At 38.6% G+C, this 24,997-nt stretch overlaps 1 protein-coding gene across 2 annotated transcripts in view; it reads right to left on the bottom strand.

Moving 5' to 3' along the window:
* The window catches only part of galnt18a (UDP-N-acetyl-alpha-D-galactosamine:polypeptide N-acetylgalactosaminyltransferase 18a), a 183,502-nt gene that overhangs the window by 57,359 nt on the left and 101,146 nt on the right, over positions 1 to 24,997 (bottom strand). For both annotated transcript variants that reach the window (XM_044355427.1, XM_044355428.1), the window contains exons 5-6: positions 3,557 to 3,754; positions 917 to 1,031 (exon numbers count right to left, since the gene is read on the bottom strand). In XM_044355427.1, the coding sequence (XP_044211362.1) occupies positions 917 to 1,031; positions 3,557 to 3,754 (313 nt within the window). The remainder of the gene's footprint in view (positions 1 to 916; positions 1,032 to 3,556; positions 3,755 to 24,997) is intronic.

Here is a 24,997-nt window from a genome sequence, read left to right on the forward strand (position 1 = left end):
GCAAATGACAGTAGGGCTGCATTGCAGTGTGAGTTTTTCTTTTTTAAGAAGATAGAGAATACAGCGCAATAATCACCCAACAATCTCCTCTTTAGGCTCACTTGTCCACAACTGTCCACTAAATCTGAACTTGACCTGGTCAAGCCTGAGAGAATTACACATTTTTTCAACTATGATGTGCTCTTAACCCAGTGGCTTGGATCATCGTCAGCCGGGCCTGGGCTTATAATCAAACCTGTGCTTCACTTACACTACACTGTAAATCACTCTGCACTAAGCCTGAATAAACAGTTTCTCTTGGATGTCTCCTGTGTCCTTTCAGTCTCAAAGCTGTTCCAACATTTGTGTTCTCATGGGACTGATTTGCAGCCTTAAGAGCCCTCAGCCTCTTGAGACCCAATAAGAGAATTCCAGCAGTAACTGTTAACGGCTTAATATCTGTAGTTAAACTCACTGAAAATGTTCTAAATCTGTTAAAGCTAAATGATGCCAGAAAGTACAACAAAATATGAAAATTAAACTTGTCATAATGTAACAAATATAGTTATATTTCATAGAAAAAAAAATCTAGAATGTAGGTTAATTAAATTATTATGTTATCTGGCACATCATTACATCATTAGTAATCAGCTCAGTTTGCGTGAGTCAGACTGAATGAATAATGTGGATGACTGACAAAGCGCCCATTCTGTCAAAGGAAAGGTCATTCTTCTTTTACTGTATGCTGGACATGTTTACTATTCAGTATTTCTATTTGGACGGAGATGACTGCTGATGCATCCGTACAGGACACAAATTACACTGCGTTACAGATATTTTTAGTGTATGCATGGGTTCAGACAAATAGAGTATACTTATGGCATGTGGTTGCCATGGATGTACGGCTAATAAGATACAGGTTCTCAAACCAACTCACCCTGATGCCGAGCTCCACATTTTCTCCTCCATAAATTTCCATGCCTTCATCTAGCAGGCCAATTTCCTCAAAGTACTTCCTGTCGACCACAAAGCAGCCGATCAGAGCGGGGCTCCTGAAATAGAGGGCGAAATGAGAAAAGAGGAAAGAGAAAAAAATGTATTGAACGAAATAAATAGAAATTAGGGAGTTTAAATGCAAAATTCTCCTCAAGACACACAACAAAAATAGGCCTAACTCAACAGTTAGCCCCACATTGGGCATCAAGGCCCTGAAGGTCTGTTTTTTTCAGGTATGCTGCACATTTGATGCTCTAAACATAGGCCTTAGCCCTTCATGATAAACCTATGCAGTACATTAGACTTACAAATGATCCAGCTGTCAAAATGATGCCTTTGCCTAACACAATAAATTCAGGACATTTGGAGGAAATTCAGGGGAAAAAGCAAACAGATCTTTCATCTACATCAAACTGAATCAACAGGAGTGAAAAATAACTCCTATTAGTATGCTGTCAGTCCCACACATCTCCTCTTATCAATATGAAATACAGCACCACTGCAAAAACAGCTTGTTTGGGTGAATTTCTACTCCCTGTGGATACACAGACTGGCGAACAGCCAGAAACTCTGAAACTCAAAATGCTAATAGGCCCTCCCACCTCTGACTTTGAACACATTCTTTTCTCTACAATCTCCATATAGTGGCACAATACAATCATAATTCATTCATCAAATATTGGTTACGTATTAAATGCATGTTTATAGTGTAGCTGCATCATATCTAACATGTTTAAGAGGGAAAAGAGGTTTTGTAGTCACATGTTTTGCCAAATCTTGCACATCTCTGGAAAATACACAAGATAAAGGCTGTGGAGCTGACAGAACATTTCACATGCAGCTTTTTCAGGTTTCTATTGCGAAAACAATAAGATTTTATATGATGTACAAATTAAATATACTTCATAGACATTCCGTATGCACATTTGACCTGCACTTAGCCAAGACGCTATAGTGTACAGCTTAGTAATGCTTTAAGGAGCTAGTAAGAGGCTAGCAACATCATGTTCTATACATATATTATGAACCACAAGTGCACCAAGCTTTAGACCTGACATGAGCTGGTCTTGGGTTACATGCCCGAGACCAGCTCATGTCAGCTCACCTGACACTCATTTTTGGTGCTAAGGTTGCAGTGCGCTACTGGATTGGCATTGCCAAACCCTCTGCTTCACTTCTCCTGCCACTGGGGTGAAGAGTGACTATCCAATATACCAAACCAGTGTAGTTGAGGTCATGTCCTCAGTGTATCCCAGGAAAATACCAGTTTGCTGGTGTGACACTACATCCCATGCCATGCACTGACACCAGAATAGAGTACATATCATATTAGAATAACAAACTCGACTTCAACACAGATCCCCTCTCAAAGACAAGACCACAAAATTTAGGGAGGACTCACTATGCAATAATGCAGAACTCACTATAGTTGCTATTGTTCATTAGTGGTCCAAATTCCCTTTGCATAAATTTAATTTGCAGATAATCAAATTACCAAAACCAAATAAATTAGTGAACGTGGGATTTAAGACCTTCGGCAGTTGCCTGTTTTGCCTGGTTAATAATAAGGGAAAGGTTTTCGGTTCTGATCACCTATGAACAACAAATCATACAGTAAAACTATGGACACAGTACATAAATATTTATTTCTCAATTAATCAGTGAAATGTGTAATGAAATGAAATATACATATTTACATCAAAAATTAGTAATTTCTTTGACAAAATGCCTTGAAAGTCATAAACACTAGTAATAATTTAAAGGGGTGTTTGTGAGCAAAGCCAGTGACAAAGTGCACTTCAGAGAAGGTACTTAAAAAGATAAAATAAATAATTGGGGCTATTCATCTTCCTCCATTACAATATTGAGCAAGATACGTCCTCTTGTCTTTGTCTGAATCTATAAACACTGCATCATTGATTTGCTTGCAATGAGCCACAACAAAAGATGTATTATCCTCTTGCAGATATTGGTGGTAGGCAATTTTGCTATTGTTGCTGGGCTGTTTTATTGTAGTAGCTTCTGCAGTGTCTCCAAGCAGTCTTTATCTGTCATACTGGCAATGTTTCTGTACCATTATATCCAGAGTATGTGCAATGACTGTATACAAGGTGGGTCGCATCAAATGTGATGCGATGTGTTATAGTGGGGAAAAAATACCTGCTTTCCTTCTTTGGTGTGTTGAAGACTAAGAATTGGATGTGTTATATTTAATGTACTTTGTGACTGTGCTGCATCCCCCAGGTTTTACAAGGGTTGGAATATTGACACTACACTTACCAGAATTTACATACATAATTATTCATGGGGATTAGTGTTCAAGAAATTATAATGTAAAAATAATGAGCTTAGTAAGTGATCTTATCAAACCTACTTCAATATGCTTCTAGTCAAATTATTAATAATTAAAACTGCACTGGCAGATTATTTTGCTGGTGTCTCACTTTTTTCATGGTAACAAGACATCTTCTTCAATGAAATGAAACTGTGTAACAGGTTTCTTTATTTTTTCATTATTTTTAAAAATCTTATCCCTTTTGTTGAGCTCAAAACAAAGTCTTATAGCTCTCATTGTATTTACCTGATAGGGGCAGTGTGGTTGCGTTGTGTCCACCAGGACTTTGGTGGGTTGAGGTATCGACACCACAGCTCCCAGTCAAAACCCTGAGCAGACAGCGGGTACTCTTCAATCTCGAAGGTGTCATATTTGATGTTGTCAAAAGAGGGAGACACCACCCGGGTCCGGTCCTCCTTTATTCGCTGAAGAATAGGCTCTGCCCTGTGGGATGACCCAGCACAGATAAAATGAGTTTAAGCAATGATAACATATGAATCCATGGGTTAGTGGTACATTATTGGCTCCAGAGCTCACTGCCAACACATGGCATTATGCTCCTACATGCTACATGCTACAAAATAATACACAATTTCAACCAGAAACCATCTCATAAAATAAACCTGATTCCATTAATTAAAACAAGACCTCACCATCCATTAAAAACTATGACCTAATCTATAACAAGGTGGTAGCGCAGGCAGCTAATGATCTAAGAGGGATATTTGGATGACTTTGGCTCCTACAAAATGTTTTTCTGACTTAATGGGTTAATTTCCCAAGGACTCACTCCCAAGACCAACATTACCAATATCTTTCATGTTAACAACAAATCAAATGTTGTTTAATGTAAAAGGGGTCATTCAGTGCCAAAATCTCTCCTCTGAGCTTTTTGGCCTATTTTACCTAATTTTTTGTTTTAACATCACATTGGCCGTAGGGTTCAATCTAACTGTTTCCAACACCTGTTTTCAGCAAAATAAATAAATAAAATTGAAACCCTTACTGTATTCTACTTGCTTAGCACCAAATGACAGACAAAGTTACAGCTGTTGAAGGAAAAAAATTGGGTATTGGTGGATCATTTTAGCTAAAAAAAAACAGACTGGTCACAAACATGACTCCAAATAAATGCTGATGTTGTTTAATGTCTGCTGGTATAAAGCTGCACCAATAAATACAGTATGTACTATATATAAACAATGGATCAAAACTAACACCCAATTTTGCAGTTCTCCTCACATCGATGGGGCCTTTTAGCCTCTTTTAGCTCATTGTTTTGGTTCACCAACAGACAAGACACAGTTCTCATCAGCCTATTTTCCAGCCACAGCAGACAGCTGTTTACAGCACCACTTATCCACGTTACCTGATCAAAGCTGAAAGACTGATAAAGTTAGCGACCAGCTGGTGAACATAGTGGTGCATTTAGCAGATAAAAAGCCAGATATTTGTGTTGTGTTTACTGGATGTGTAAATAGGCTATTTTTTGCTAACACATTAGTCGTACAACTTTAGAGGCTGGGAATATGGTGGTCACTGTGCATCTGTCAGCTCTCCTCAACAACTATTCAAAAAATCTAATGCAACTTTAATTCAAGAAATAGAGTGAAAACATTTAATTTTTAAGACCTCTGCATTTTGACGATACTTATATGGATACATTTCATCAAAATGAAAAACAAAAGAAATCTATGAGAGTGCAACAACTGTATTCCTGGGTCTATTAAATCTCATAAAGAAACAAGAGTAAGACAAATGGCAATCAAAAATGGCAAGAGCATGATCACCTGATTGAAAGAATGTAGCAAAGAGGAGGGAGTGAAATAAGAAAGTGAGGAGGACTGTCAGTCCAGGCTAGAAGTTAGGGAGTGAGTCTTGATTAGGTATCAGTACTCCTTGGGGAAGGCAGAGCAGAATCAGTGAGAGTGCTAGCAAAGTGTAAAGTCCTGGAGAGATGGGACTGCACCCTACTTAGAATTGTAAGCCATTCACAGGGTTCTGAATTTAGTCTGAGAGGAACTGGTTGAAGTGGGAGAATTCAGAGCTTGGTCAGGGCAAGATTGGCTGCAGCCATGAAGAGTTGAGAGGGCCTACAGAGAGTTCAGACGGAAAACCAGAGCCTGGACTACAAACTCAGTGTGGCCCTTGATTGGGTAATACAGGATTCAGTGGATGCTAAATACCAAAAACCAGCAGGGCTGTGGCTGTGCAAATGGCCTTTCTTGTCAGATGGCTCTTAAGATTCACATGGGGCTTGTTGGTAACACGGGTGGTGTCCATATAGAGGTGTTGCTGAAGGTGGGTGTGCTGAGGGAGAGGAGCACTTAATTCAAAGAGGATGAAGCGAGTAGGCAGACCACAGATAACAGCTACACAAGCAAAATGCCGTTTTCATAAGTTTGGACTTTAGATCTGGGTGTGGGTGTTCAAAACATGTGCTTTAGAGTAACTTCCTCGGCCGTCATAGTGCCTAAACCATGTTGAGTCATCCACTGATTTCCAGTACAATTCAAAAACTCTATGTGTGATCTGGGTGGTTTTGAGATGTTGAGGATCAACGCTTTTATCCTAGGAAGCAAAACTGATATACAGTTAAGTTATCTTTTATTGGTCAAAATAACACACTTAATGATGTCTGATATTAAAATCCTATCACAAATGGGTTTTTCTAGATCAGGTGGATTTCAGATATACAGCCTTATGATTCTCATTTCACTTGGAATAATAAGGTTCTGTTTATTGAGGCTTGACTGAAAGCAATGATTTTGTTGAGAAAAGTAAACAGTTTAGTCTAACTTTTTAAAAATGTAGCCTACATAATTGATGTATTCAGAACTGAAAAACATTTGGTCATATCAACAATTTTCAGTGAGATTTAAACCGAATAAAAGTTGTTCTACTAACAAAGCAACAAAAAACATTTGCAAGCTAGCTATGTAGCATGGTGGCTAAAGTCAAGTTTAACCAAATTTAATCAAGTTTAACCAAGACAGAAAATTACATTGTTGGTTTTGATAAAATCATCAGTCATATATACAATGTTGTCAGATGTTCATATTAAACATGGCCAAAGTGTCAAATAACAAGGTAAACATATGTAGAAGTAATATCTGTGAGCAAATAGCATCGGCTTCAGACTGCTCTGAAGGCTCGGTTTCCAATGTTTTTATCTACTTTCAGCCCAAGCTAATGTCGGCTTGTGACGGATTTCTTTATATGGTCATCTGTTCATTGCTCAGCTCCACTAACATTCTGGTGTTTTTCTGTTGTTTTGGGGGTAGTTTTTCCATTACACAGCAGGGCAAAGAAAAATAAGTTGTTTACCAGTTGGAGGTGTGCTGGTTGTCTGCAGCTCTTCATCAAAAATCATCATCACTGTGGCTGTTTCCTTGCATTATTTCTAACTGATCTGCTGAACAAAGAGCTCCAAATATCTCCATATCTTCTGTCGACTGGTTTTTAGCACCACTAACAAAGCTCTGCTAATTCGGTGAGGAACACGTTTATTGTAAATTCTTCACAATAAAAGTCTTCCATTATTTAGTCATTTCAAAGCTTTTAATATGAAGCAATAAAGCAGGAAATATTGGGTTTGCATCAGCAGTAACTTAACACAACTCTTATATGGCTGCCCCTTGGCAGGCCTCTGGAAAGCTGGCCAATCAGAACAGAGTGGGCTCATTGGAAAGGTGGCCTTAAAGAGACAGGAGCTAAGACTGCCTGTTAGAGAAATAGTCTGAACTGAGGGGCTGCATAAAGGGCAGGTACAAGACAAATAAAGAGATTTTTGAACTGTGAATCATGCACAGCTACTCTAGGAGTCCAAAAATAAGAATATAGAGCTGGAAATGAGCACAATAGGTCCCCTTTGAGGGGACTTTAGAAGACATTGATTTATCGTTTTGGGGAAAGATGGTAGTGTAATGATGATTTAAAATAGAGTCATTTCACTGGGGAGTTGGTTTGATACAAAAAACTCCAACCAATTACCAGACTTTAAAAACTTCTGACAAATAGTATGTAGGTGTATGTATGTGTGTTTGTCAGAGAAGCCCAATTACTGGACTAAAACTATAAGACTGCCTGTTAGAGACAGAGGCTGAACAGAGGGGCTGCATAAAGGGCCAGTATAAGATAAATAGGGAGTTTTTTGAACTGTGGATCATGCAAATCTACTCCAGTGGAGTCCAAAAATAAAAATATAGAGCTGGAAATGAGCATATTAGGTCCCCTTTAATAACTTGTCAAAGAACTTTGCCATGTGAGCTCATTTTTGACCAAAAAAGGCAGATAATAACTTATAATTCTAAGTTCACGATATTCATAATAATATATCTTTGTCAAATTAGTTCTTTTTGAGGTCAGACAAAGGTTTGGGATTAGACAAAAGCTCTGAAGTTGAAATATGCACACCATTCAAAATGCTAAGTTAATTCTCAGTGTTGTCTTTTATATTTTGTGACATTTGCAATTCAAAAAAAGCTCAAGGTCAGTCCTGAAAATTCCTTCAAATGAGCAGCAAGGTAAAAACTCTTTGGTTTCCTTCTCTAATGGAAAAAAAACCCAATGTCTGGTTAATGGGAATGATAAGAGAATTTACATCATAGCACTCTGACAAAGACAGCCATTCATCTGGTTCAAAATGATACTATTGATCTATAGAAGACATGGTGGGCGACTGGTGAGAGAAAAATAATATCTTCATATTCTTAGTCTTGTGGGACAAAATTCCAGAGGCTGTTGTTTAAATGCAAACTACCCTTACTGTCCCATGAGAGAGAAAACATAAACGAGGCACCATGCCTCACAATCATTCATGTTTTATCAATTCAGCCCCACAGAGGTATATGATAATAACATCACAAAGAGCCAACATCAGAGAGTAGGAGGGAGTCTTTTATCCTGCACACTGATTGTTCGTTAAGACGTGAACCTCGCCTCTGGTTTAATTCCCTTAGATTTATATACACATAAACACTGAAACTGTACACAAATACATACAGTGAGCCCACCCAGAAAGCACAGAAATCTAGTTATTGGAGTAAAATTAAAATTGGGTAGCAGCCCAATTAGTGAGACCTCCACATCAAAGCCAGTCAAGGTAAAGGTTACAGTGTTCACACAGTTAGACTTCATGGCAACCTGAAGGAAATTATTTCTCACAGTTAAATCCTAAAATGTGAGAGGTGCTCTGAAACACACTGTGGGACTATTGGAGATCTTGGATTAGAGGAAGTGTAACCTCAGTGAATGATAATGATGTGACTACCAACTTATGGCAAAATTTTTAAACTGTAGAGAAGCATACAAGCATTTATAAAACTGATAATTACACATTGCAGACAACTGAGTAGGTGTTTTTTTCAGTAGTTTTACTTACTGTGTTTGACATTTTTAACGTAACTCTCCAGGAAAGAAGCAATTTTATCACAATTGCTCACAGCATGGATACAGCTACTATACCTTGAATTTTGTCTGTCTGTGTGCTATGGACATCAAATGATGCAATGCTACATATGTGGCCAATGTGTGTTGAACTCAAACCTATCATTTTGTACTGCACAAATACATTTTTCCCTACTCCTTACACCAAAATTAGTAGATCGTTAGTATGTATCAGAGCAGCTTTAACCTGATAAAGCAACAACCTGTGATCCCTTAGATTTACCTTGTGACATCTTGGGTGGGTCTGCACCCCCATGTTGGAAACCACTGTTCCAGAGGTCAGCACTAATTTGCACCTGTGGTCAAGAAAATCCACTGAGAGCGTAAATTGTCTTACATTCTGTCTTTAGTATTGGCTAATCCTAACAATTCCTTATAATGTAAGATTTATTTTCAAAAAACAACGATTATGTTGTTTGTGTCTGTTCTTGTTTACATTGCAGTTGTTATGTTGGCTACATGGACTAGGAGAGGCAGAGGAGTCTGTAAATTTGGCTCCTATTTCAGCAGATCGCCATGCATACTGAGATATACAGTATATTTCATCATGTAATTATGTTATTTTAGATGTTCTCCATGTCCGAGGAGATGAATAGACCAGCACATGTACAGTAGGTGGAGATGACTGAGGTTTATTGTGATTACAGTCAGATAATCTCTGTAACATGAAAACCCTATAATTACTTGTGTTTGACTCAAAATAGCCAACATGGCAGATAATTGCAATGTATGGTAGAGACAATTATGTAGCTTGAGCAGTCAGTGCTTTGTTGGTAATTATACAGCAATTTCTCAATTTCTACAAAAAAGAAATCAGTGAGAGGGTGGGTGGAATTCAAAGAACAAGATTGGAGAAAAAAAAACAGGGGATGCAAGATTGAGAGGAAAGTGTTAGCAGAGGAAGAAAATGGAGTGAGTAAGGAAGAAAAAAGGGAAGTAGAGAGAAATGGGAGGCATGCATACAGTTTCACATTAGTACACGTGATATCAGATGTGTTACAGTGAGTGCTCAAGTTAAATCAAGAAACATTTAAACACCAATACAAATTTCTAAAACGTACGTGTGTGTGTGTGTGTGTCTAAAGAGAGAGGAGCAAGTAGACAAAAAAGTGCTTATTTCCAGCTGAGCTCTTTTGTGTCTCTGCCAAGAATGATTTCATTAGTCATAGACCAATAGCCCCTCTGTGGTACTATGTGGGAGGTTTGTGTGGGTTCTGTGTGTGTGTGTGTGTGTAAAGAGAGAGAGAGAGAGAAAGAGAGAGAGAGAGAAAGGGATTGGGCTGGAGTGGGTGGAGGAGTGGAGGGGTTAAGAAGCTGGTGAGTATCTCTTGTCTAATATGGAACACAGCAACAACAAATATTATTTTGGATCCAATCCAGACATAATGAAGTGAGTGTGTGTGTGTGTGAGAGAGCAAGAAAGCAAGACAGTACACACAAATGTGTTACCTGCCTGTGTGAATCAGTATGTATTTGTGTGTGCTGTCATTCAGGTGTGAGTGTGTGATATTTTTGAGGCTGTCAGAATGATTAACAGGTACATAGCGCTGCTGTTGTATCAGAGTGTTTCAAAGAAGGGACCCTGAGGTGATGAAGTGTCTACATCTCATAGAGATTGACGTTAAATTTTATTGACATTAAATTTCTACGGAGTGTCAACATGCTTGTCTTGACATAACACATGGTTGCTATTATATGAACCCCATCTCTTAAAAGGTTAGGAGCTGAAGTTATTTCAAATAAACATACATTTCCTCATCAAAATGCAAATGAATTCAAGAAGAAGCTCAAAACTCTAATCTATGATCCTCTGCTGTCAAGGCGAAACATATTATTGTGGAGGAATGAAATATACTGTACACTTCACTGGGACATGTGTAGCCTAGCTTAACTTGAACCCTGGAAGCAGAAGAAAACAGCTAGCCTCCATTAAAGCTAAGGGAAAGCTTTAATGGAGGCCTGCCCGAGCATTCATTGCGCATGACCGGAATCTTCAAAACAGAGAGCTTGGAGGCCTGATGAGCGGCGGGACACCAACAGAAAGGAAGTGACGGGACTGCATGATTTGTGGAAGGAGAGAGAAAAAAGACAGGTATATCAACAGAATACAGAATGAAAAGCAGCGTGTGATCATCGGACTATTGCCTATAGTGCGGGGGAAAATGAACAGCGAATCTTATCAACAACACCGGAGTGAGAGACTTTCAATGGAAATGAACTCAGCTCCCTGAAGTGAGACGTGATATCACTTGAATTCACGCAGGGAGATGGGACACTCATATCTTTGTGGTTGACTTCAAATAGGTGAGAGGCTGTCCTGTTTACTAAAGGTTGTTGTGCCTTGAGAGGAAGTTATGTGTGTGAGTGAGTGCAGTAGTGAACACTATTGTGTTGTGCCTGTGTATGAAGTGTGTGCTTGTCTTGTGGGAGGGGCTTAGGACAGAGAGGGAAGGGGGGGAGAGTTCTTTCTGGACCACAATATAATCTCTTGAGCCATGTCACTAGCTTGGCAAAAAATACAACTTTCAACAAATTCACAACAGTCTTATTTACATGTTATTTGTTAGCAAGCTACCACTGGTGGGAAGTAACTAAGTACATTTACTCAAGTACTGTACTTCAACTCCACTACATTTCAGAGGGAAATATTGTACTTTCTACTCCACTACATTTATTTGCTTTAGTTACTTTTCAGATGAAGATTTGACACAATGGATAATATAACAAGCTTCCAAAATACCTATCCACCTACCTTATCTAGTGACCCTTTGGAGGGGTCTGACCCCTAGATTGGGAACCACTGGACTAAATTAGCTAACTGTATATAAAGCAGTTCAAACTAGCTCCACCTCCAGCAGCTACAACAGTAACATGCTGCTCTAACACTGATGCTTCAGTGTTAATAATCTAATGATGTCATATATAATAATATATCAGTCAGAGGGACCAAACCACTACTTTTACTGCAATACTTTAACTACAACATGCTGGTAATACTTATGTACTTTTACTTCAGTAGGATTTCTTATGCAGGACTTTTACTTATAATTGAGCATTTTACATTGCGTCATTGGTACTTTAAATGATCTGAATACTTCTTCCACCACTGGTAATCACTAGTACATCCTAGGGTCACCTGGCTTTTTGCGACAGAAAAAAATCTGTCAGCTCCAGTATGAGATGGTAAAAAATGCACAACTGTTTGATGATGTGCCAGCTTCAAAAACAATTTAACAAGATGAGCAGATGGTGAAGGAACAAACTCTTGAAGATTTGATGCATTTATTCAGTTAGAAAAAAATTTTAAAACATGAGAGCAGTACTTTTGCACCACCATAGAAAACACATCCTGGACCTAAAATACTCTGCACACAGAGATGGTACTGTTATCTTCTCTTTTGACTCTGGGATGTTGCAGTGTTCATCCAAATGAAGCAAAAAAGATAACATTTCCTTGTCCTCCATCTTCTAAGTATTGCTTTGCAAAATGAGAAAGAAAAATGTGATGGTGAAAATGTGAAAGCAGAGAAACAAACATTTTATATTCTCATGATATTGACAGATTCTCATGTAGTTGCAGATTAGAGGGGAACACACATGAACCTAAAATCATATGACTCATTGCAGGTTTTTGCTATTCATGCTGATGCATAAAAATAAGGTCTGTGACAAATGAGAAGGGGGAAAAAATTGCTGCAGTGTAAACCAAAAGTTGACTGAAAGAGATTCAGTCCATTCAGTTTCTCACAGGGACTGCAGGGTTGATTAAGCTACATGAATCATGAGCAACACTGTACTCCACAGCAGATTGGGCTGTCCACTGTGATTTTGAACAGTAATTACTCTTCAGAGTACAACGGCACAGCAAATTCATCAAAAATGAACACAGTCTGTCCAGTCCCTGTTCAACACAATGTCAACTTTGATGAAAGCAGCGGTTCATGACATTCAATGAATGTTGCTGCATAGCAAGGCACAAAAACACACTGCAATTTACTGACACTCCATCGTGTTGATCTTTTTCAGGCAGTGATGATAGAATGTTGTTCATGTAATGTTTTTGTCTCAGCTTCTTTTCTTCAGCTTCAAAAAACCCCCCAAAAACACACACCTGAGCCAACTCCCAAAGCAAACTAGCAGAACAGAATAACAGCAGATGAGACTTGGACTTATTGTACAAACCTGGTCAATGAACCATTAACTCAATTGGTTTTATTTGTAATTCTTTAAACAGCATTGTGCATCAAATTATAACTTTTGGTGTGAATCTCAAGTAAAAGCAAACACCTCAGGCTGTCTGTTGTTCTGGTTTTCTGTTGCTGGGACACACAACACCTAAAAAGCAGTTGTACAGCACTGTATTTGTATGTGACACAGATTTAAATGGATCGGCTGTGAAGGCGTTACACTGGATTCCTCTTTTCTTCTTGTTCTCAAATGATTCCAGCATTCAGTTCATTTTTCATAATTATGTCACTGTTCCAACTTCCTACTGCTTTCAGTTTGCATTTCTGGTTAGATTTGTTTAAAGCTGCGGTAACTGATCTTTTGCCGACTTGGGGACAGAGGAAATGAGTTGATATGTTGAACTTGTTAGAAACAAATTTCTTATCAGCAGATATGGAGAAACACCATCATTCATTTGGAGTTGTGTTTCTGCCCACCTGGCCATTCTCCTTTAGGTGTTTTTGGTTTCTACCAACTCAGGAGGGAAATATCTGGTTCTTTAACTAATGACTTCAGCTTGGAGAGACATTTGTTCCTGTGGTTGGGGGTGGTGGGTTATTTGGTGTTTGGTGCTGAATATTGAACTAACATTGACTAACATTAGTATAACTGCAATGCAGACGTAGTGAGCCACACAGTGCGAACGACGCTAACACTGCGGTCTCTACAGCCTTAATCAGTCATGCTCAAGCAGGTTAGTTACTCAACCACAAAATCATTGTGATTGGCTGCTCCACTGGAACATGCATCTTGATGATTTGTTGTTTCATGCTTTCAGTTCACGGACAATTTGTGAAAAGTTCTGCCTTAACCCTTGTTACGCTCTGCGCCTCAGCCCATCTGAACTTGAAAAAAAAAATTTAAGCTGACAAATAAATCACAAAAAGATCTGTGGGCTCTAATTTTATGAAACCTTGGAGGTAAACGCTATGACAGATAATAGATTACAGGCTTGAGTCATTTTAATGCTCTGGTGCAGGCTGTTGTATCATTATTCAATGTCAAATGATAAAAACAGAGAAGTTGGATCACCTTTCTATGTTGTAGTCAAAGTGGCAAAATGTGTCTTTTATGAAGTCTATAGCTCATTATAATGATCAGAACTCCATTCATATCTGGACAAAGAGTGTTTTTGTGATGCAGGTTGTTGCCACAAGGAAAGACAGTCAAAGAGAATAAGTGCAGGACAGCAGGTTTAATTAGGCCTTCCTGAACCACAGTCAACCTCAACTACTTAAGAAAATCTCTCAATCACCTCTCCTTCTCCTTATACACCAGGGAGTCTGGAATTAAATCACTTCATTGCCAGCCTCTCACACAATCAACTTAGTCCATGACCCAAAATACTTATAAATATGTCACAGCTGCCTCTGTGGCTCTCTGCAGCTTAACGTTTGCACCTGTTTGAATGAGTATTTTAGAGGAAAATGGGTTACAGCTACACCAGTTCTTAATAGTGCTCAAAGAGAATGATCCCTTCATGAACCAGCTTTTAAATACTTAATGTTAAAATTCTTCACCATGGCTCTAAACTGATGTGTCTTGAAGGACAACGAATGCCCGCACAGTGAAAGGATGCCTCTTTTCTCATTTAATCAGCAACCTTTCAAACACACAAAGTTCAAAAAATGGAAACTGGCTGGCTGTTATATTACTAAAGTGTAATGTATTTTTTACAATATAATTTCATGTTTCCAAGATGAACGTGATCAAATCATATAGGATTTGCATTAAATTCAACAACTTAACATTTATTAGATTCATTCATATTGAGATAAACTGAGATAATCTAGTTTCTACACATAAGTAGGAAAATCAAGGCAGACATTGCAAGAAGAGAAAATAGACCGTTTAGAAGATAGATCATTGGCGTGCATATGAACAAGGTAAGCAGAAGTCCATTATGAGCCATCTAAACGCAAATGATATACTGTGTGTAAATGTCATCAGCTGTTAGTCCATCATTTTCAGCGATATTTGGTCACAATAGTTTATTTAGTTATTTAGTGTTATTTTTAATCAGACTTAAAGAGCCAACCCTCACCATGTGCATGACTAATGGCCTCTTCTTCGTCATATTGGCTGTTTTAATGAGTACAACAGTGGGAAACTCACTGGGAGGAGTAACACAATCCTTGGGATTTTACCCTTAAAAGGGTGAACTGCCGGTAAGTTGGGTTTGCAGCACATTTATGTGTGCATTGTTTGCTGTATTTTACAAGATGAAGTGAGCATGCATGTTTGTGTTATTTGATGCACGCGGCCTTCACTGCACAAGCAGCCGTTAGCCACCAGCTAATGACACAGTTGTGCTGCTACAGAAAAAAGTATGAGCAGGTTTGGACGGGCACCTTGTTTCTGTTTGTCTTCGTTACTTTCTTTTTGTCATAGGACGAATTGTATTTCTGTCCACTGTTTTAGAGAATGTATAATTTTACTTTCAAGTAGTGCTAGCTGGTGGCTAATTCAGTTCAACCCACTTGATGGCGACAACTATTTACTGGCGTTGACCATGGTGCTTTAGATGCAGATAACTATGTAGTTTCACTTTAACTAACTGTATGTATCTGTGCAATTTAAATATTTAATAGGTTTTCTGCCTTGTGCAAAGCAGACAGTCACACAAATAGTCAAACAAACTGAATGTAAACATAAATACATTATTTCGACATTGATTACTTCATTTATGTAATTATAGCACTTGGAATAATTAAGGAGAGATTCTGCATCAGCACTATGGAGCAAACCTGTGGCCCTAGTAGATTTCTGGAAAAGGTATGAAATGTCATTCTGTGTGTGTGTGTGTGTGTGTGTGTGTGTTTGACCACCAGTGTGCCAGCTTATCCTGAGGCCCATCTTGCCTGCAGTTAGACATTGTGATTAAAAGAATCGAAATGCAATAAAACTCATTTGTTTATTAAAACAAGATGTTTTCTCATTGTATTCTAATCTCAAAAGGCTCCAAAAGGCTTCATTTGCATATTAAAATCACCTGGGTTGCCAACTCTCACGCTTTTGGTGTGTGACACACGCTTTCACCTTCAGTCTCACACTCTCACGCTGCCCAAACAATTCTCACTCCAAAACACTGTGACAGCAACATAGATGAACAGTCAAAGTCAGAGTCTTTTTGGTATAAAGTAATAGTTAAACCAAGTGAATTATTTTTACAGTTGTACATAGGGCTGTGGTGGAAACTAAACACACGTAAACGCTGTTTACCCACTTCTCAAATTTTGAAATAGCATTTCCACAAACTTCCCATCACTTTACAGCTGTTAGCTCAGCCTGGCTTCTTACCGCAGTTTCTGTTGTAGCTTCTAGGTGTGCTGGGAAGGAACTTACAGCTCTAACTATGCAGATGAATACTGTTCTGGTAAATATTAGGTACAATCTGTTATCCAAATGTAAACTAAAGGGCATCCCCACTAACAAAAGTCAAAGCACAAAATTGAAACCTGCTATAGAAGTACTTACAGAGCTTTTAATACAGGCACTAACGCTACACAACTCTATTAACATGAGGTTTTCTTAAGCTGTTAAAAGGTTGTTGACCTCAGTACCTGGACTTTAGTGTTGGTCATGGTGGAAGGTCTGTTAAACATAAGCGTGCCCAAGAAGCCACAAAGAACACATTAACCGTCCGTTCAATTACAGCGGGGAAGGCAGTACAGGCACCTGGTGATTAGATCTCTGGAGCCGAGAGAGGAAACCCTTTTCATAATGTAAAAATTACGGTCAGGTGCAGTCCTGGAAAATCATCCTTATTTTCAAAGCCCAATGTTGACAGGGATGAGTGAACCAGGTGAAGTGAAAGATTCAGTTTTGAGTCGACGACGACTATGCTCGCATCAAAAGTTGCAAGTAAAAAGCCAATAAGTACTTTATCAAACCACCTCTTCAACAAGCAATATATAGAAAAGCGATATTCCCAAATGCTTTGCCTGCAGTGTCCATCCACTGCCTGTGTTTACATAACCACAGTGTGCTGGTTAGGCTAATACTGGACCAATAAGGGATATCAATAAGAGTAGTAGTATTGATAAAATCCTAATGATACCCATCCCTAATTATGATAATGTAGCCAATATACATAATTCACAAGGATTGCAAGAACACACTACAAATATAATATGAAGAAAGTCAGGGAAATGTTTGCCTCTGCTCATCCCCGTATTAACGTAAGCCTGTTTTTAATTCAGACTGCATTGGCTGCATTACATATTGTATGTCGTAAGATGACAAATTTGTAGGCAGATTTACTTCATGGTTAGTGCGGCTCTTCATCCTGCCAGTGTGGCACACATGAAAAAAATAGTGAAGAAAATTGATGTATATAAAGTATTTGGCTGAGTGAGTGAGTGAGTGTGTGTGTGTACACCCTTGTTATTGCCTTTTTAACTGGGGAACATTTAATAAAACATTGTAGTTTTGATATCAGTAACAACGCGTCTTTGACTTTCATTAATAAACAAACCTGTGTGCCCTTTATTGGGTTAGTGTATGTCTAATATTGTGAAATTGTGACTATTTCCCTGGGTGGAAGGCCCGGGGTGGTGTAGTCAAGCTATATCATTAAGTCTTAGACCTAAGCTCCCAATCTCACCATATAAATCCTGACGGTGAATTGACTCAAAATATGTGCATGTGAATAAGTGCGCGTGCGCATGCATGTACATGTGATTAAGCCCATGGCATCAAAATCTGATCTGTGATCAGATATTTACACAAGTCCTAAAACTAGACAAAGTGAACCCAATTAAAATTAATTTATCTATTGAGGAAAATTATCCAATCTTACACATTTGTGGGAGGCAAAAGTATGTGAACTCTTGCTTTCAGTAACTGGTGTGACCCCCTTTTGCAGCAATAACTTCAACCAAACGTTTTCAGTAACTGTTAATCAGCTCTGTACATCAGCTTGGAGGAATTTTAACCCATTCCTCCCTACAGAACAGTCTCAACTCAGGGATGTTGTGGGCTTCTTTGCATGAACTACATGCTTCAGGTCCTTCCACAGCATTTCTTTAGGATTCAGATCAGGACTTTGACTCAGCCATTCCAAAACATTATCTTTCTTCTGCTTTAACCATTCTTTTGTAGAATGACTTGTCGTTTAGCATCGTTGTCTTACTGCATGACCCACTTTCTGTTGAGCTTCACTTCACACACAGATACCTTGACATTTTCCTGTAGAATTTGCTGGTACAACTCAGAACTCATAGCTCCATCAATGATTGCAAGCTGTCCTGGTTCAGAGGCAGCAAAACAGCTCAAACCATGATACTACCACCACCATGTTTCACAGATGGGATAAGGTTCTTATGCTAGAATGCGGTGTTTGCTCATCTCCAAACAGAGCGCTTCTCATTTAAGCCAAAAAGTTCGATTTTGGTCTCATCCATCCACAGAACATTGTTCCGATCACCTTCTGGCTGATCCATGTGGTCTTGAGCTAACTATAGACGGCAGCAATGTTCTGTTTGGAGAGAAGTGGCTTTTTTCCTTGCAACTCTGACATGCACACCATTGATGTTCAATGTTCTCCTGATGATGGACTCATTAATAACGACTGTAGCCACTGCAAGAGAGACCTTTAGTTTCCTAGATGTTACCCTGGGGTCTCTTGTGGCCTCCTGGACTATTACACACCTGCTCTTGGTGTGATTTTTGTTATTCGACCACCCCTGGGGAAGGCAACAATGGTGTTGGATGTCTTCAATTTGTACACAATCTGCCTGACAGTTGACTGGTGGAATCCAGACTCTTCAGAAATGGTCTTGTAATCCTTTCCAGCTTGGTGAGCATCAACAACTCTTCTTCTAAGGTCCTTAGAAATCTCCTTTGTTTGAGCCATGACACACATCCACAAACCTGTGTTGTGAAGCTCAGACTTTGACAGTGAAGACCCACATTTTTCTTCTTTAAATAAGGCAGGGCCTCCCAGACTCACACTTGATTGTCATCCCATTGATTGAAACACCTGACTCTAATTTCCCCTTCAAATGAATTGATAATCCTAGAGGTTCACATATTTTTGCCGTGCACAAATCTGTAACATTGGATCATTTTCCTCAATAAATAAATGAACAAGTGTAAAGTTTTTGTCTCATTTGTTTAACTGAGGTCTCTTTATCTAGTTTTAGGACTTGAGTGGAAATCTGATCATATTTTAGGTCATATTTATGCAGAAATAGAGCAAATTCTAAAGGGTTCACAAACTTTCAAGCAGCACTGTGTATTTAGTATCCTCGTCTAACTGCATGACTCCTTTGGCTGAATAGAAACAACATTGCAATACTGTGGAAGGACCCTAGTGAGGTGTTCATGTGAGGAACCCATAAAATATCAGTAAATTGAGGCAGTTGATGAAAATGAACCAAAATCCCCTCCAAGCAAATACAAGAGGTTAATAAGCTACTCTAGAAAAGGTTTAGTTGAAGTCATAGGCGCCAGCAACTGCTAGATCCCAAGGGTTCACACACTAATGTATACACGGACATTGCATGTTCAATCACTGTATTTAGTCAGTAATCCAAATCTATTCAAACTACTTGTGTTTTCCTTTAATTGTGTCATGCTTTAAAATAAAATGTATCTTATATGAAGATATAATAGAGATTTGTCTGAAATATAAAAAAATTATTCCTAACCCTAACCCACAGCAATGGCTATTCTTAGAGCTGACCCATAATCAGTCTTTAAAGACCCTGTGCAATCAAAAATTTGATTTGGAAGTATCTATAATGCTCAAAGAGTCTAAGAACATATACACTGATTCTTAACTTTTTTTTTTTACTCAGTTACATTTTGAATTCGATTTCTATCCTAAAAATGACACACACACACACACTCTTCACTAGGTCTCTCTGGTGGTATAGTACCTCTAGGCAAAAGATTACAACATGGTAATTCGCTTTGTTTATAGTTTTTGTTTTTGTCTGATGTGTGGATTGGATTTCAGTGGATATAGGGGAGGAGCTGCTACTGCTGGTCACACCTCAGGCTCTTCTGAGAGAGGTCTGGAGAAATTCACAGCACAATAAGTTACTAAACTCCAACCCACACGTCACACCAAAACAAAAAAGTAAACAAAGCGCAATACCAAGCAGGGTTCTTTTGCCTAAAGGTTGCTGTTTGACGGCATTACAAATTATACCTTTAAGGCTAATTTCCATTGTTTATTACTTTGAAACAAGAATTTTATTTTTTGAGCCAAACCAAGCTGTCTAGTATACATTATCTCTAATTAGAGTAAATGGACTGTACTTGTATAGCACCCTTCTAGTCTTCCGACCACTCAAAGCGCTTTTACACTACGAATCACATTCACTCATTCACACACTGAATGGGTACAGGGGCTACCATGCAAGGTCCTAACCTGCCCATCAGAGGAAATCTAATCATTCACACACATTATCACACTGATGGCACAGCCATCAAGAGCAATTATGGGTTAAGTATCTTGCTCAAGAACACATCGCCATGCGAACTGGAGGAGCCCGGAATCGAACTGCCGATCTTCCGATTAGCGGACGACCCGCTCTACCTCCTGAGCAACAGCCACCCCTAGAGTGCTGTACTATGAATACATTTTAACATATAAACAATCCAAAATCGAACTGTGACTTCAAAATCAGAATTCATATAGAATCTGGACATTTGTGTATCATTACCCCTTAGTCTTAATCATGTTCAAACAATCTCCCATTATGTTCTAATATCCTATTTTTGTTCCAACCCACTTAGCCAGTAGTTCACATAATCATGACATATATTTGACATTATTCATTTTATATGTACTCAATTTTATTTCGCTTATTTCCAGTCATGTCTACCAGTATGTCTCCAACAGCATCAGTGCTGCTACAAAAGGCTAAGAAAAAAGGTTTTCTGAAAAGAAAAATGAAGCAATTGAACAAGGAGATGGACTCCCTTCGCCAACAATTAGCAGGTACGTGTTTTTCTTTTTCCTTAGAAAGACTAGCTCTCCATACCTAACGCCAGTATCATAATCAATTTTGTTTTTCCAAGCATATGTGCACTAGAAATGCCAGGCTTTCAACACTGCATTGGGACTGCCCACTCGTTCCTGTAGATATCTGCATCGACTGCAGTGAAGCATACACACAAAACCTAGTAAGTATAAAACTATTATATAAGCCTAGCCTATGCTGCATATTATATTATCTGTAGTGAGTAATTACACACTAGATCATGATTTTTGAACTATAAACATGTCTGTATGCCTCGTCCTGCCTGGGACTACTCCCAGACTGTTTGAGAGGGAGTGTCCGCTGAGGACTTATTTTTTAATGTATTTATTTTTGTTTTGTTTTGATTTGTTTTGTTTTTCCCCTGATATGAGGGAGGGAGGTTTAGGCCCCGCCAACCCAATATTATTATTATTATTATTGTTATATTATGTTATGATTATTATGCTATTTTAGCTGATAAATGCAAAGATCTTTCTAAGAAAGAGCTCATTGCCGTATGTATAAGATACCTTCATAATGGAACCCTCAAAGAGAGAGCAGTGGGATTTGTGGACACACATGATCTGACATCATGTGGAATATCAAATAAGATTTTGGTGATATTGGAACCGTTGCATCTTGACCCTGAATTGTGTGTGGGGTTCAATTTGGCAGCGCCTCCATCATGGCTGGCAGTAAAGGTCAGGTACAAGCGATACTGGAAGGCTGCGTCTGCTCAGTGTACATACATTGTAACTCACACTGCTTATATATAGTGCTTTGTTCTGCATCCAGAATATCTCCCACTGTTGCCATGATTTTTTAAGTTCTCAACTTGCTGCATCACTTCATGACAGGAGTGAACAGGCATGCAGTTTTTAAAGATCCAGAAAGAACCTCACCCCAACAGACCTTGCCTTGAACTTGAATGTTTCACAGATGGGACGGTCCACAGATGGAACTCAAAATCTGACTCAGTAGGTAGAGTTTTAACTTTGTATGATGCCATATTAGTGACACTGGCTGAGTTTGCTGAAAGCTCTGGCCAGACCAAAATACAAACCAAGAGATTAATTTTTCCCCCTAACCAAGGTTCTCGATTCCTTTCCCAAAGACATTTTTCCAAACATGAACTGTTTACTTTGGGCACTCATTACTCTTTTGATGACAAGCTACACAGTTGACTGCTTGTTTTCCACTGTTAACCAGATCAAAACAAGCAACAAGGCAACTATACCCACAGGCCAACTGAACAGCTTATCTGTTCTTTCATTTGGAAAGGATTTGACAGACATTTTGAATTATGATGAAATTATTTTATTGTTCAAGAGCAAGTCCTGCTGTATTGGACTGTAATGCTGTGGTATGTATCTTACATTGCTCCTATAGTTTGCTGACAGATGTACAGTACATATATATGTATATATATATGAACTATAGGAGCAATGTAAGCTACATACATATAGTCCGAGCCAATTTCCTATTCACTTGAATGAGAAAGTGGTCTCAGACTTTTACTTTAAAAGTAGCACACAGCATATTTTTATATATCTTCATTTATTTTATTGTCAATATATTGCTATATTCTATTCTTTAATTGAAAATGTCTGTGAAGATTCTTAGTCATCTGTGGGGTCAGACTCCACAGCTAGTCAGTTAGAATTAAAGAAGCCGCTTCGATGAGAGGCAAAACAGCAGTTGCCCTCGATTCAACCCTCCTTGGATATAATTGGAAATATTTTAATATTTGTAATATGATGAACCCCTGTTAGTTTTCTATGGGACAAGAAGGCATTATGGCATTATATCTATGCCTCAATCCTGAGCGTGTGATGCCATATTTTGAGCACGGAAAAATATTTTCTGCATTTGCATAAATAATATTTTGTTGAGAAATTATGATCATGCAAAGAATAATTTAATCTAAGCAGACAGAAATCTGTCCTGTGCTCAATATATTTTTGTGCGCGTTTGCTATTGTCAATATAAGGGCACAATGATAAATTCTTTCACTCTCTCAACATCTCTGCTCTATGTGCTCACTCACCATGACAGAGCGGTACAGCGTGTCACGATTCCAGCTGATCATTAGTGTAGGTTATTTCTGATACTGTCTCCCATCCGATTGCTAGTGGTATTAATAGGTTGCTGAGGAAGTAGGGAAGCACTGGGAGAATGGTAAGCAGGAACACCACAGCCACAAACGAGTTATTTATACAGTTTATTCAGTTTTATGAACCTTTATGAAATTCAGCTTGTAAATTGGACATTCAGACCATCATTAGCCCTCTCATAGGGTACCAGATTCAGATTCAGAATCAGATTAAAAAACTTTAGTGTCCCTGAGGAGCAATTTGCTTTATAGACAGTAGTCCAACACAAATACAACATAATCCTACACAACACAACACAAGATCCATATTTCCTACACTGTCACCATGACTCATGGAAAAAGAAAGACGTGATGACATCCAAGGTTATAGCTTGTTTAAAAAACCAATAGCAGATGGAACAAAGGACAATCTGTATCTATTAGTTCTACCTTTGGGGAGACTAAACCTTCGTCCTGATGGAAGCAACTGGAACTCAACATGTAAAGGATGTTGAGGGTCCAAAACAATAGTCTGTGCCTTTGAGATGACCCTCACTTCATACAGGTGCTGAAGGTCATTAAGGGTAGCACCAGTAATCTTGTGACAAACTTAACAATTTTTTCCAGTTTGTTCCTGTTTTTAGGACTTAGACTGCAAAACCAGCAAGTCGTAGAAAAAGAAAGGACAGACTCAACAAAAGAAGAATAAAACATTTTCATCAGTGTCATGTCCACATTAAAACTTTAAGCTCAAGGTGATGTCTTCAAATTTAATCTTCTTGTCTAGGACAGTGCCCAAATACTTATACTGCACTGCTGCCACTGGTTCACCCTTAATCACACATGGTGCAGGGGCAAAGGAAAAGGACCTCCTCCGAAAATCAATGTACATTTCTTTGGTTTTAGCCACATTAATTTGAAGGAAAGACTGGTCACATCACTTAACAAATTCATCAAGGACTGGGCCATGATCTTGATCCACACCCAGCAGAAGACTCACAATCACAGAGTCATTAGCAAACTTAAGGACAAATCTTGATACATGATTGCTCTGACACTCATTTGTATATAAAATGAATACAAGTGTTGAAAGCACAGCCCTGAGGGGACCCAGTGGAAGATGAGAGTTTACTGGATAGGGTTCTATTAACCCGGACCCCCTGAGATTTGTTCGTTAAGAAGTCAGTGACCAACATACTGTACTAAAATCTTTATTAAAATTAGATAAGAACAAGTCAACGTAATAAATAGCAAACGTACATGGTTCTTATTTCCCTCCAGGTGCCTCAGTACAAGATTTAATAGAGTAGCTGTAGTGTCCTCCACTCCCCTCCTCACCCGCAGGCAAACTGTGAGGGGTCCAACATGTCATCCACTGTGTGTAAAATTTCAGATTTGACTGTTTGATTGTTTTCATAATGCTAGGAACGTTCTGTTATTCCAAGGAGGACTGGAAAATATATGACAAAATACCCCACAGTTGCCAGGCACAACACTTCAATAATTTTCCCCCTATGCCATCTGAACCAGGGCTCTTCCTCTCTTATATACCACCAAAAGATTTACACGCAATCCCTTCATCAATTTTAATCTTACAGCCTGCAGGCCCATGTCTAAAATTAGAAAACTCATCATTAAAATCATAGATATCAAACCTAGAGTAAAATTTGTTGAATTCTGCCAATTCAGCATCAGGCTTCTTAGGATACAATACTCTTCTGTCCTTGTTCTGCATCCCAACCATGGACTTGATTCCTTTCCGAGACAACCTTGAGCGTCCTTTAATTAGCTCACCCTACACTTTTCTTTTATTCCTGATTTAAGATAGCTTTATCTCTCTTTTAACAAGTTTATATGCCTCCGTTCTTTCATTGTTATCACCTTAACAATAAGACAGCTTCTTCTGATTAAGAGCATGTTGAAGCAATTTGCTAATCCGGGGCT

This window comes from Thunnus albacares, chromosome 7, assembly GCF_914725855.1.
Source record: "Thunnus albacares chromosome 7, fThuAlb1.1, whole genome shotgun sequence".
NCBI lineage: Eukaryota > Metazoa > Chordata > Actinopteri > Scombriformes > Scombridae > Thunnus > Thunnus albacares.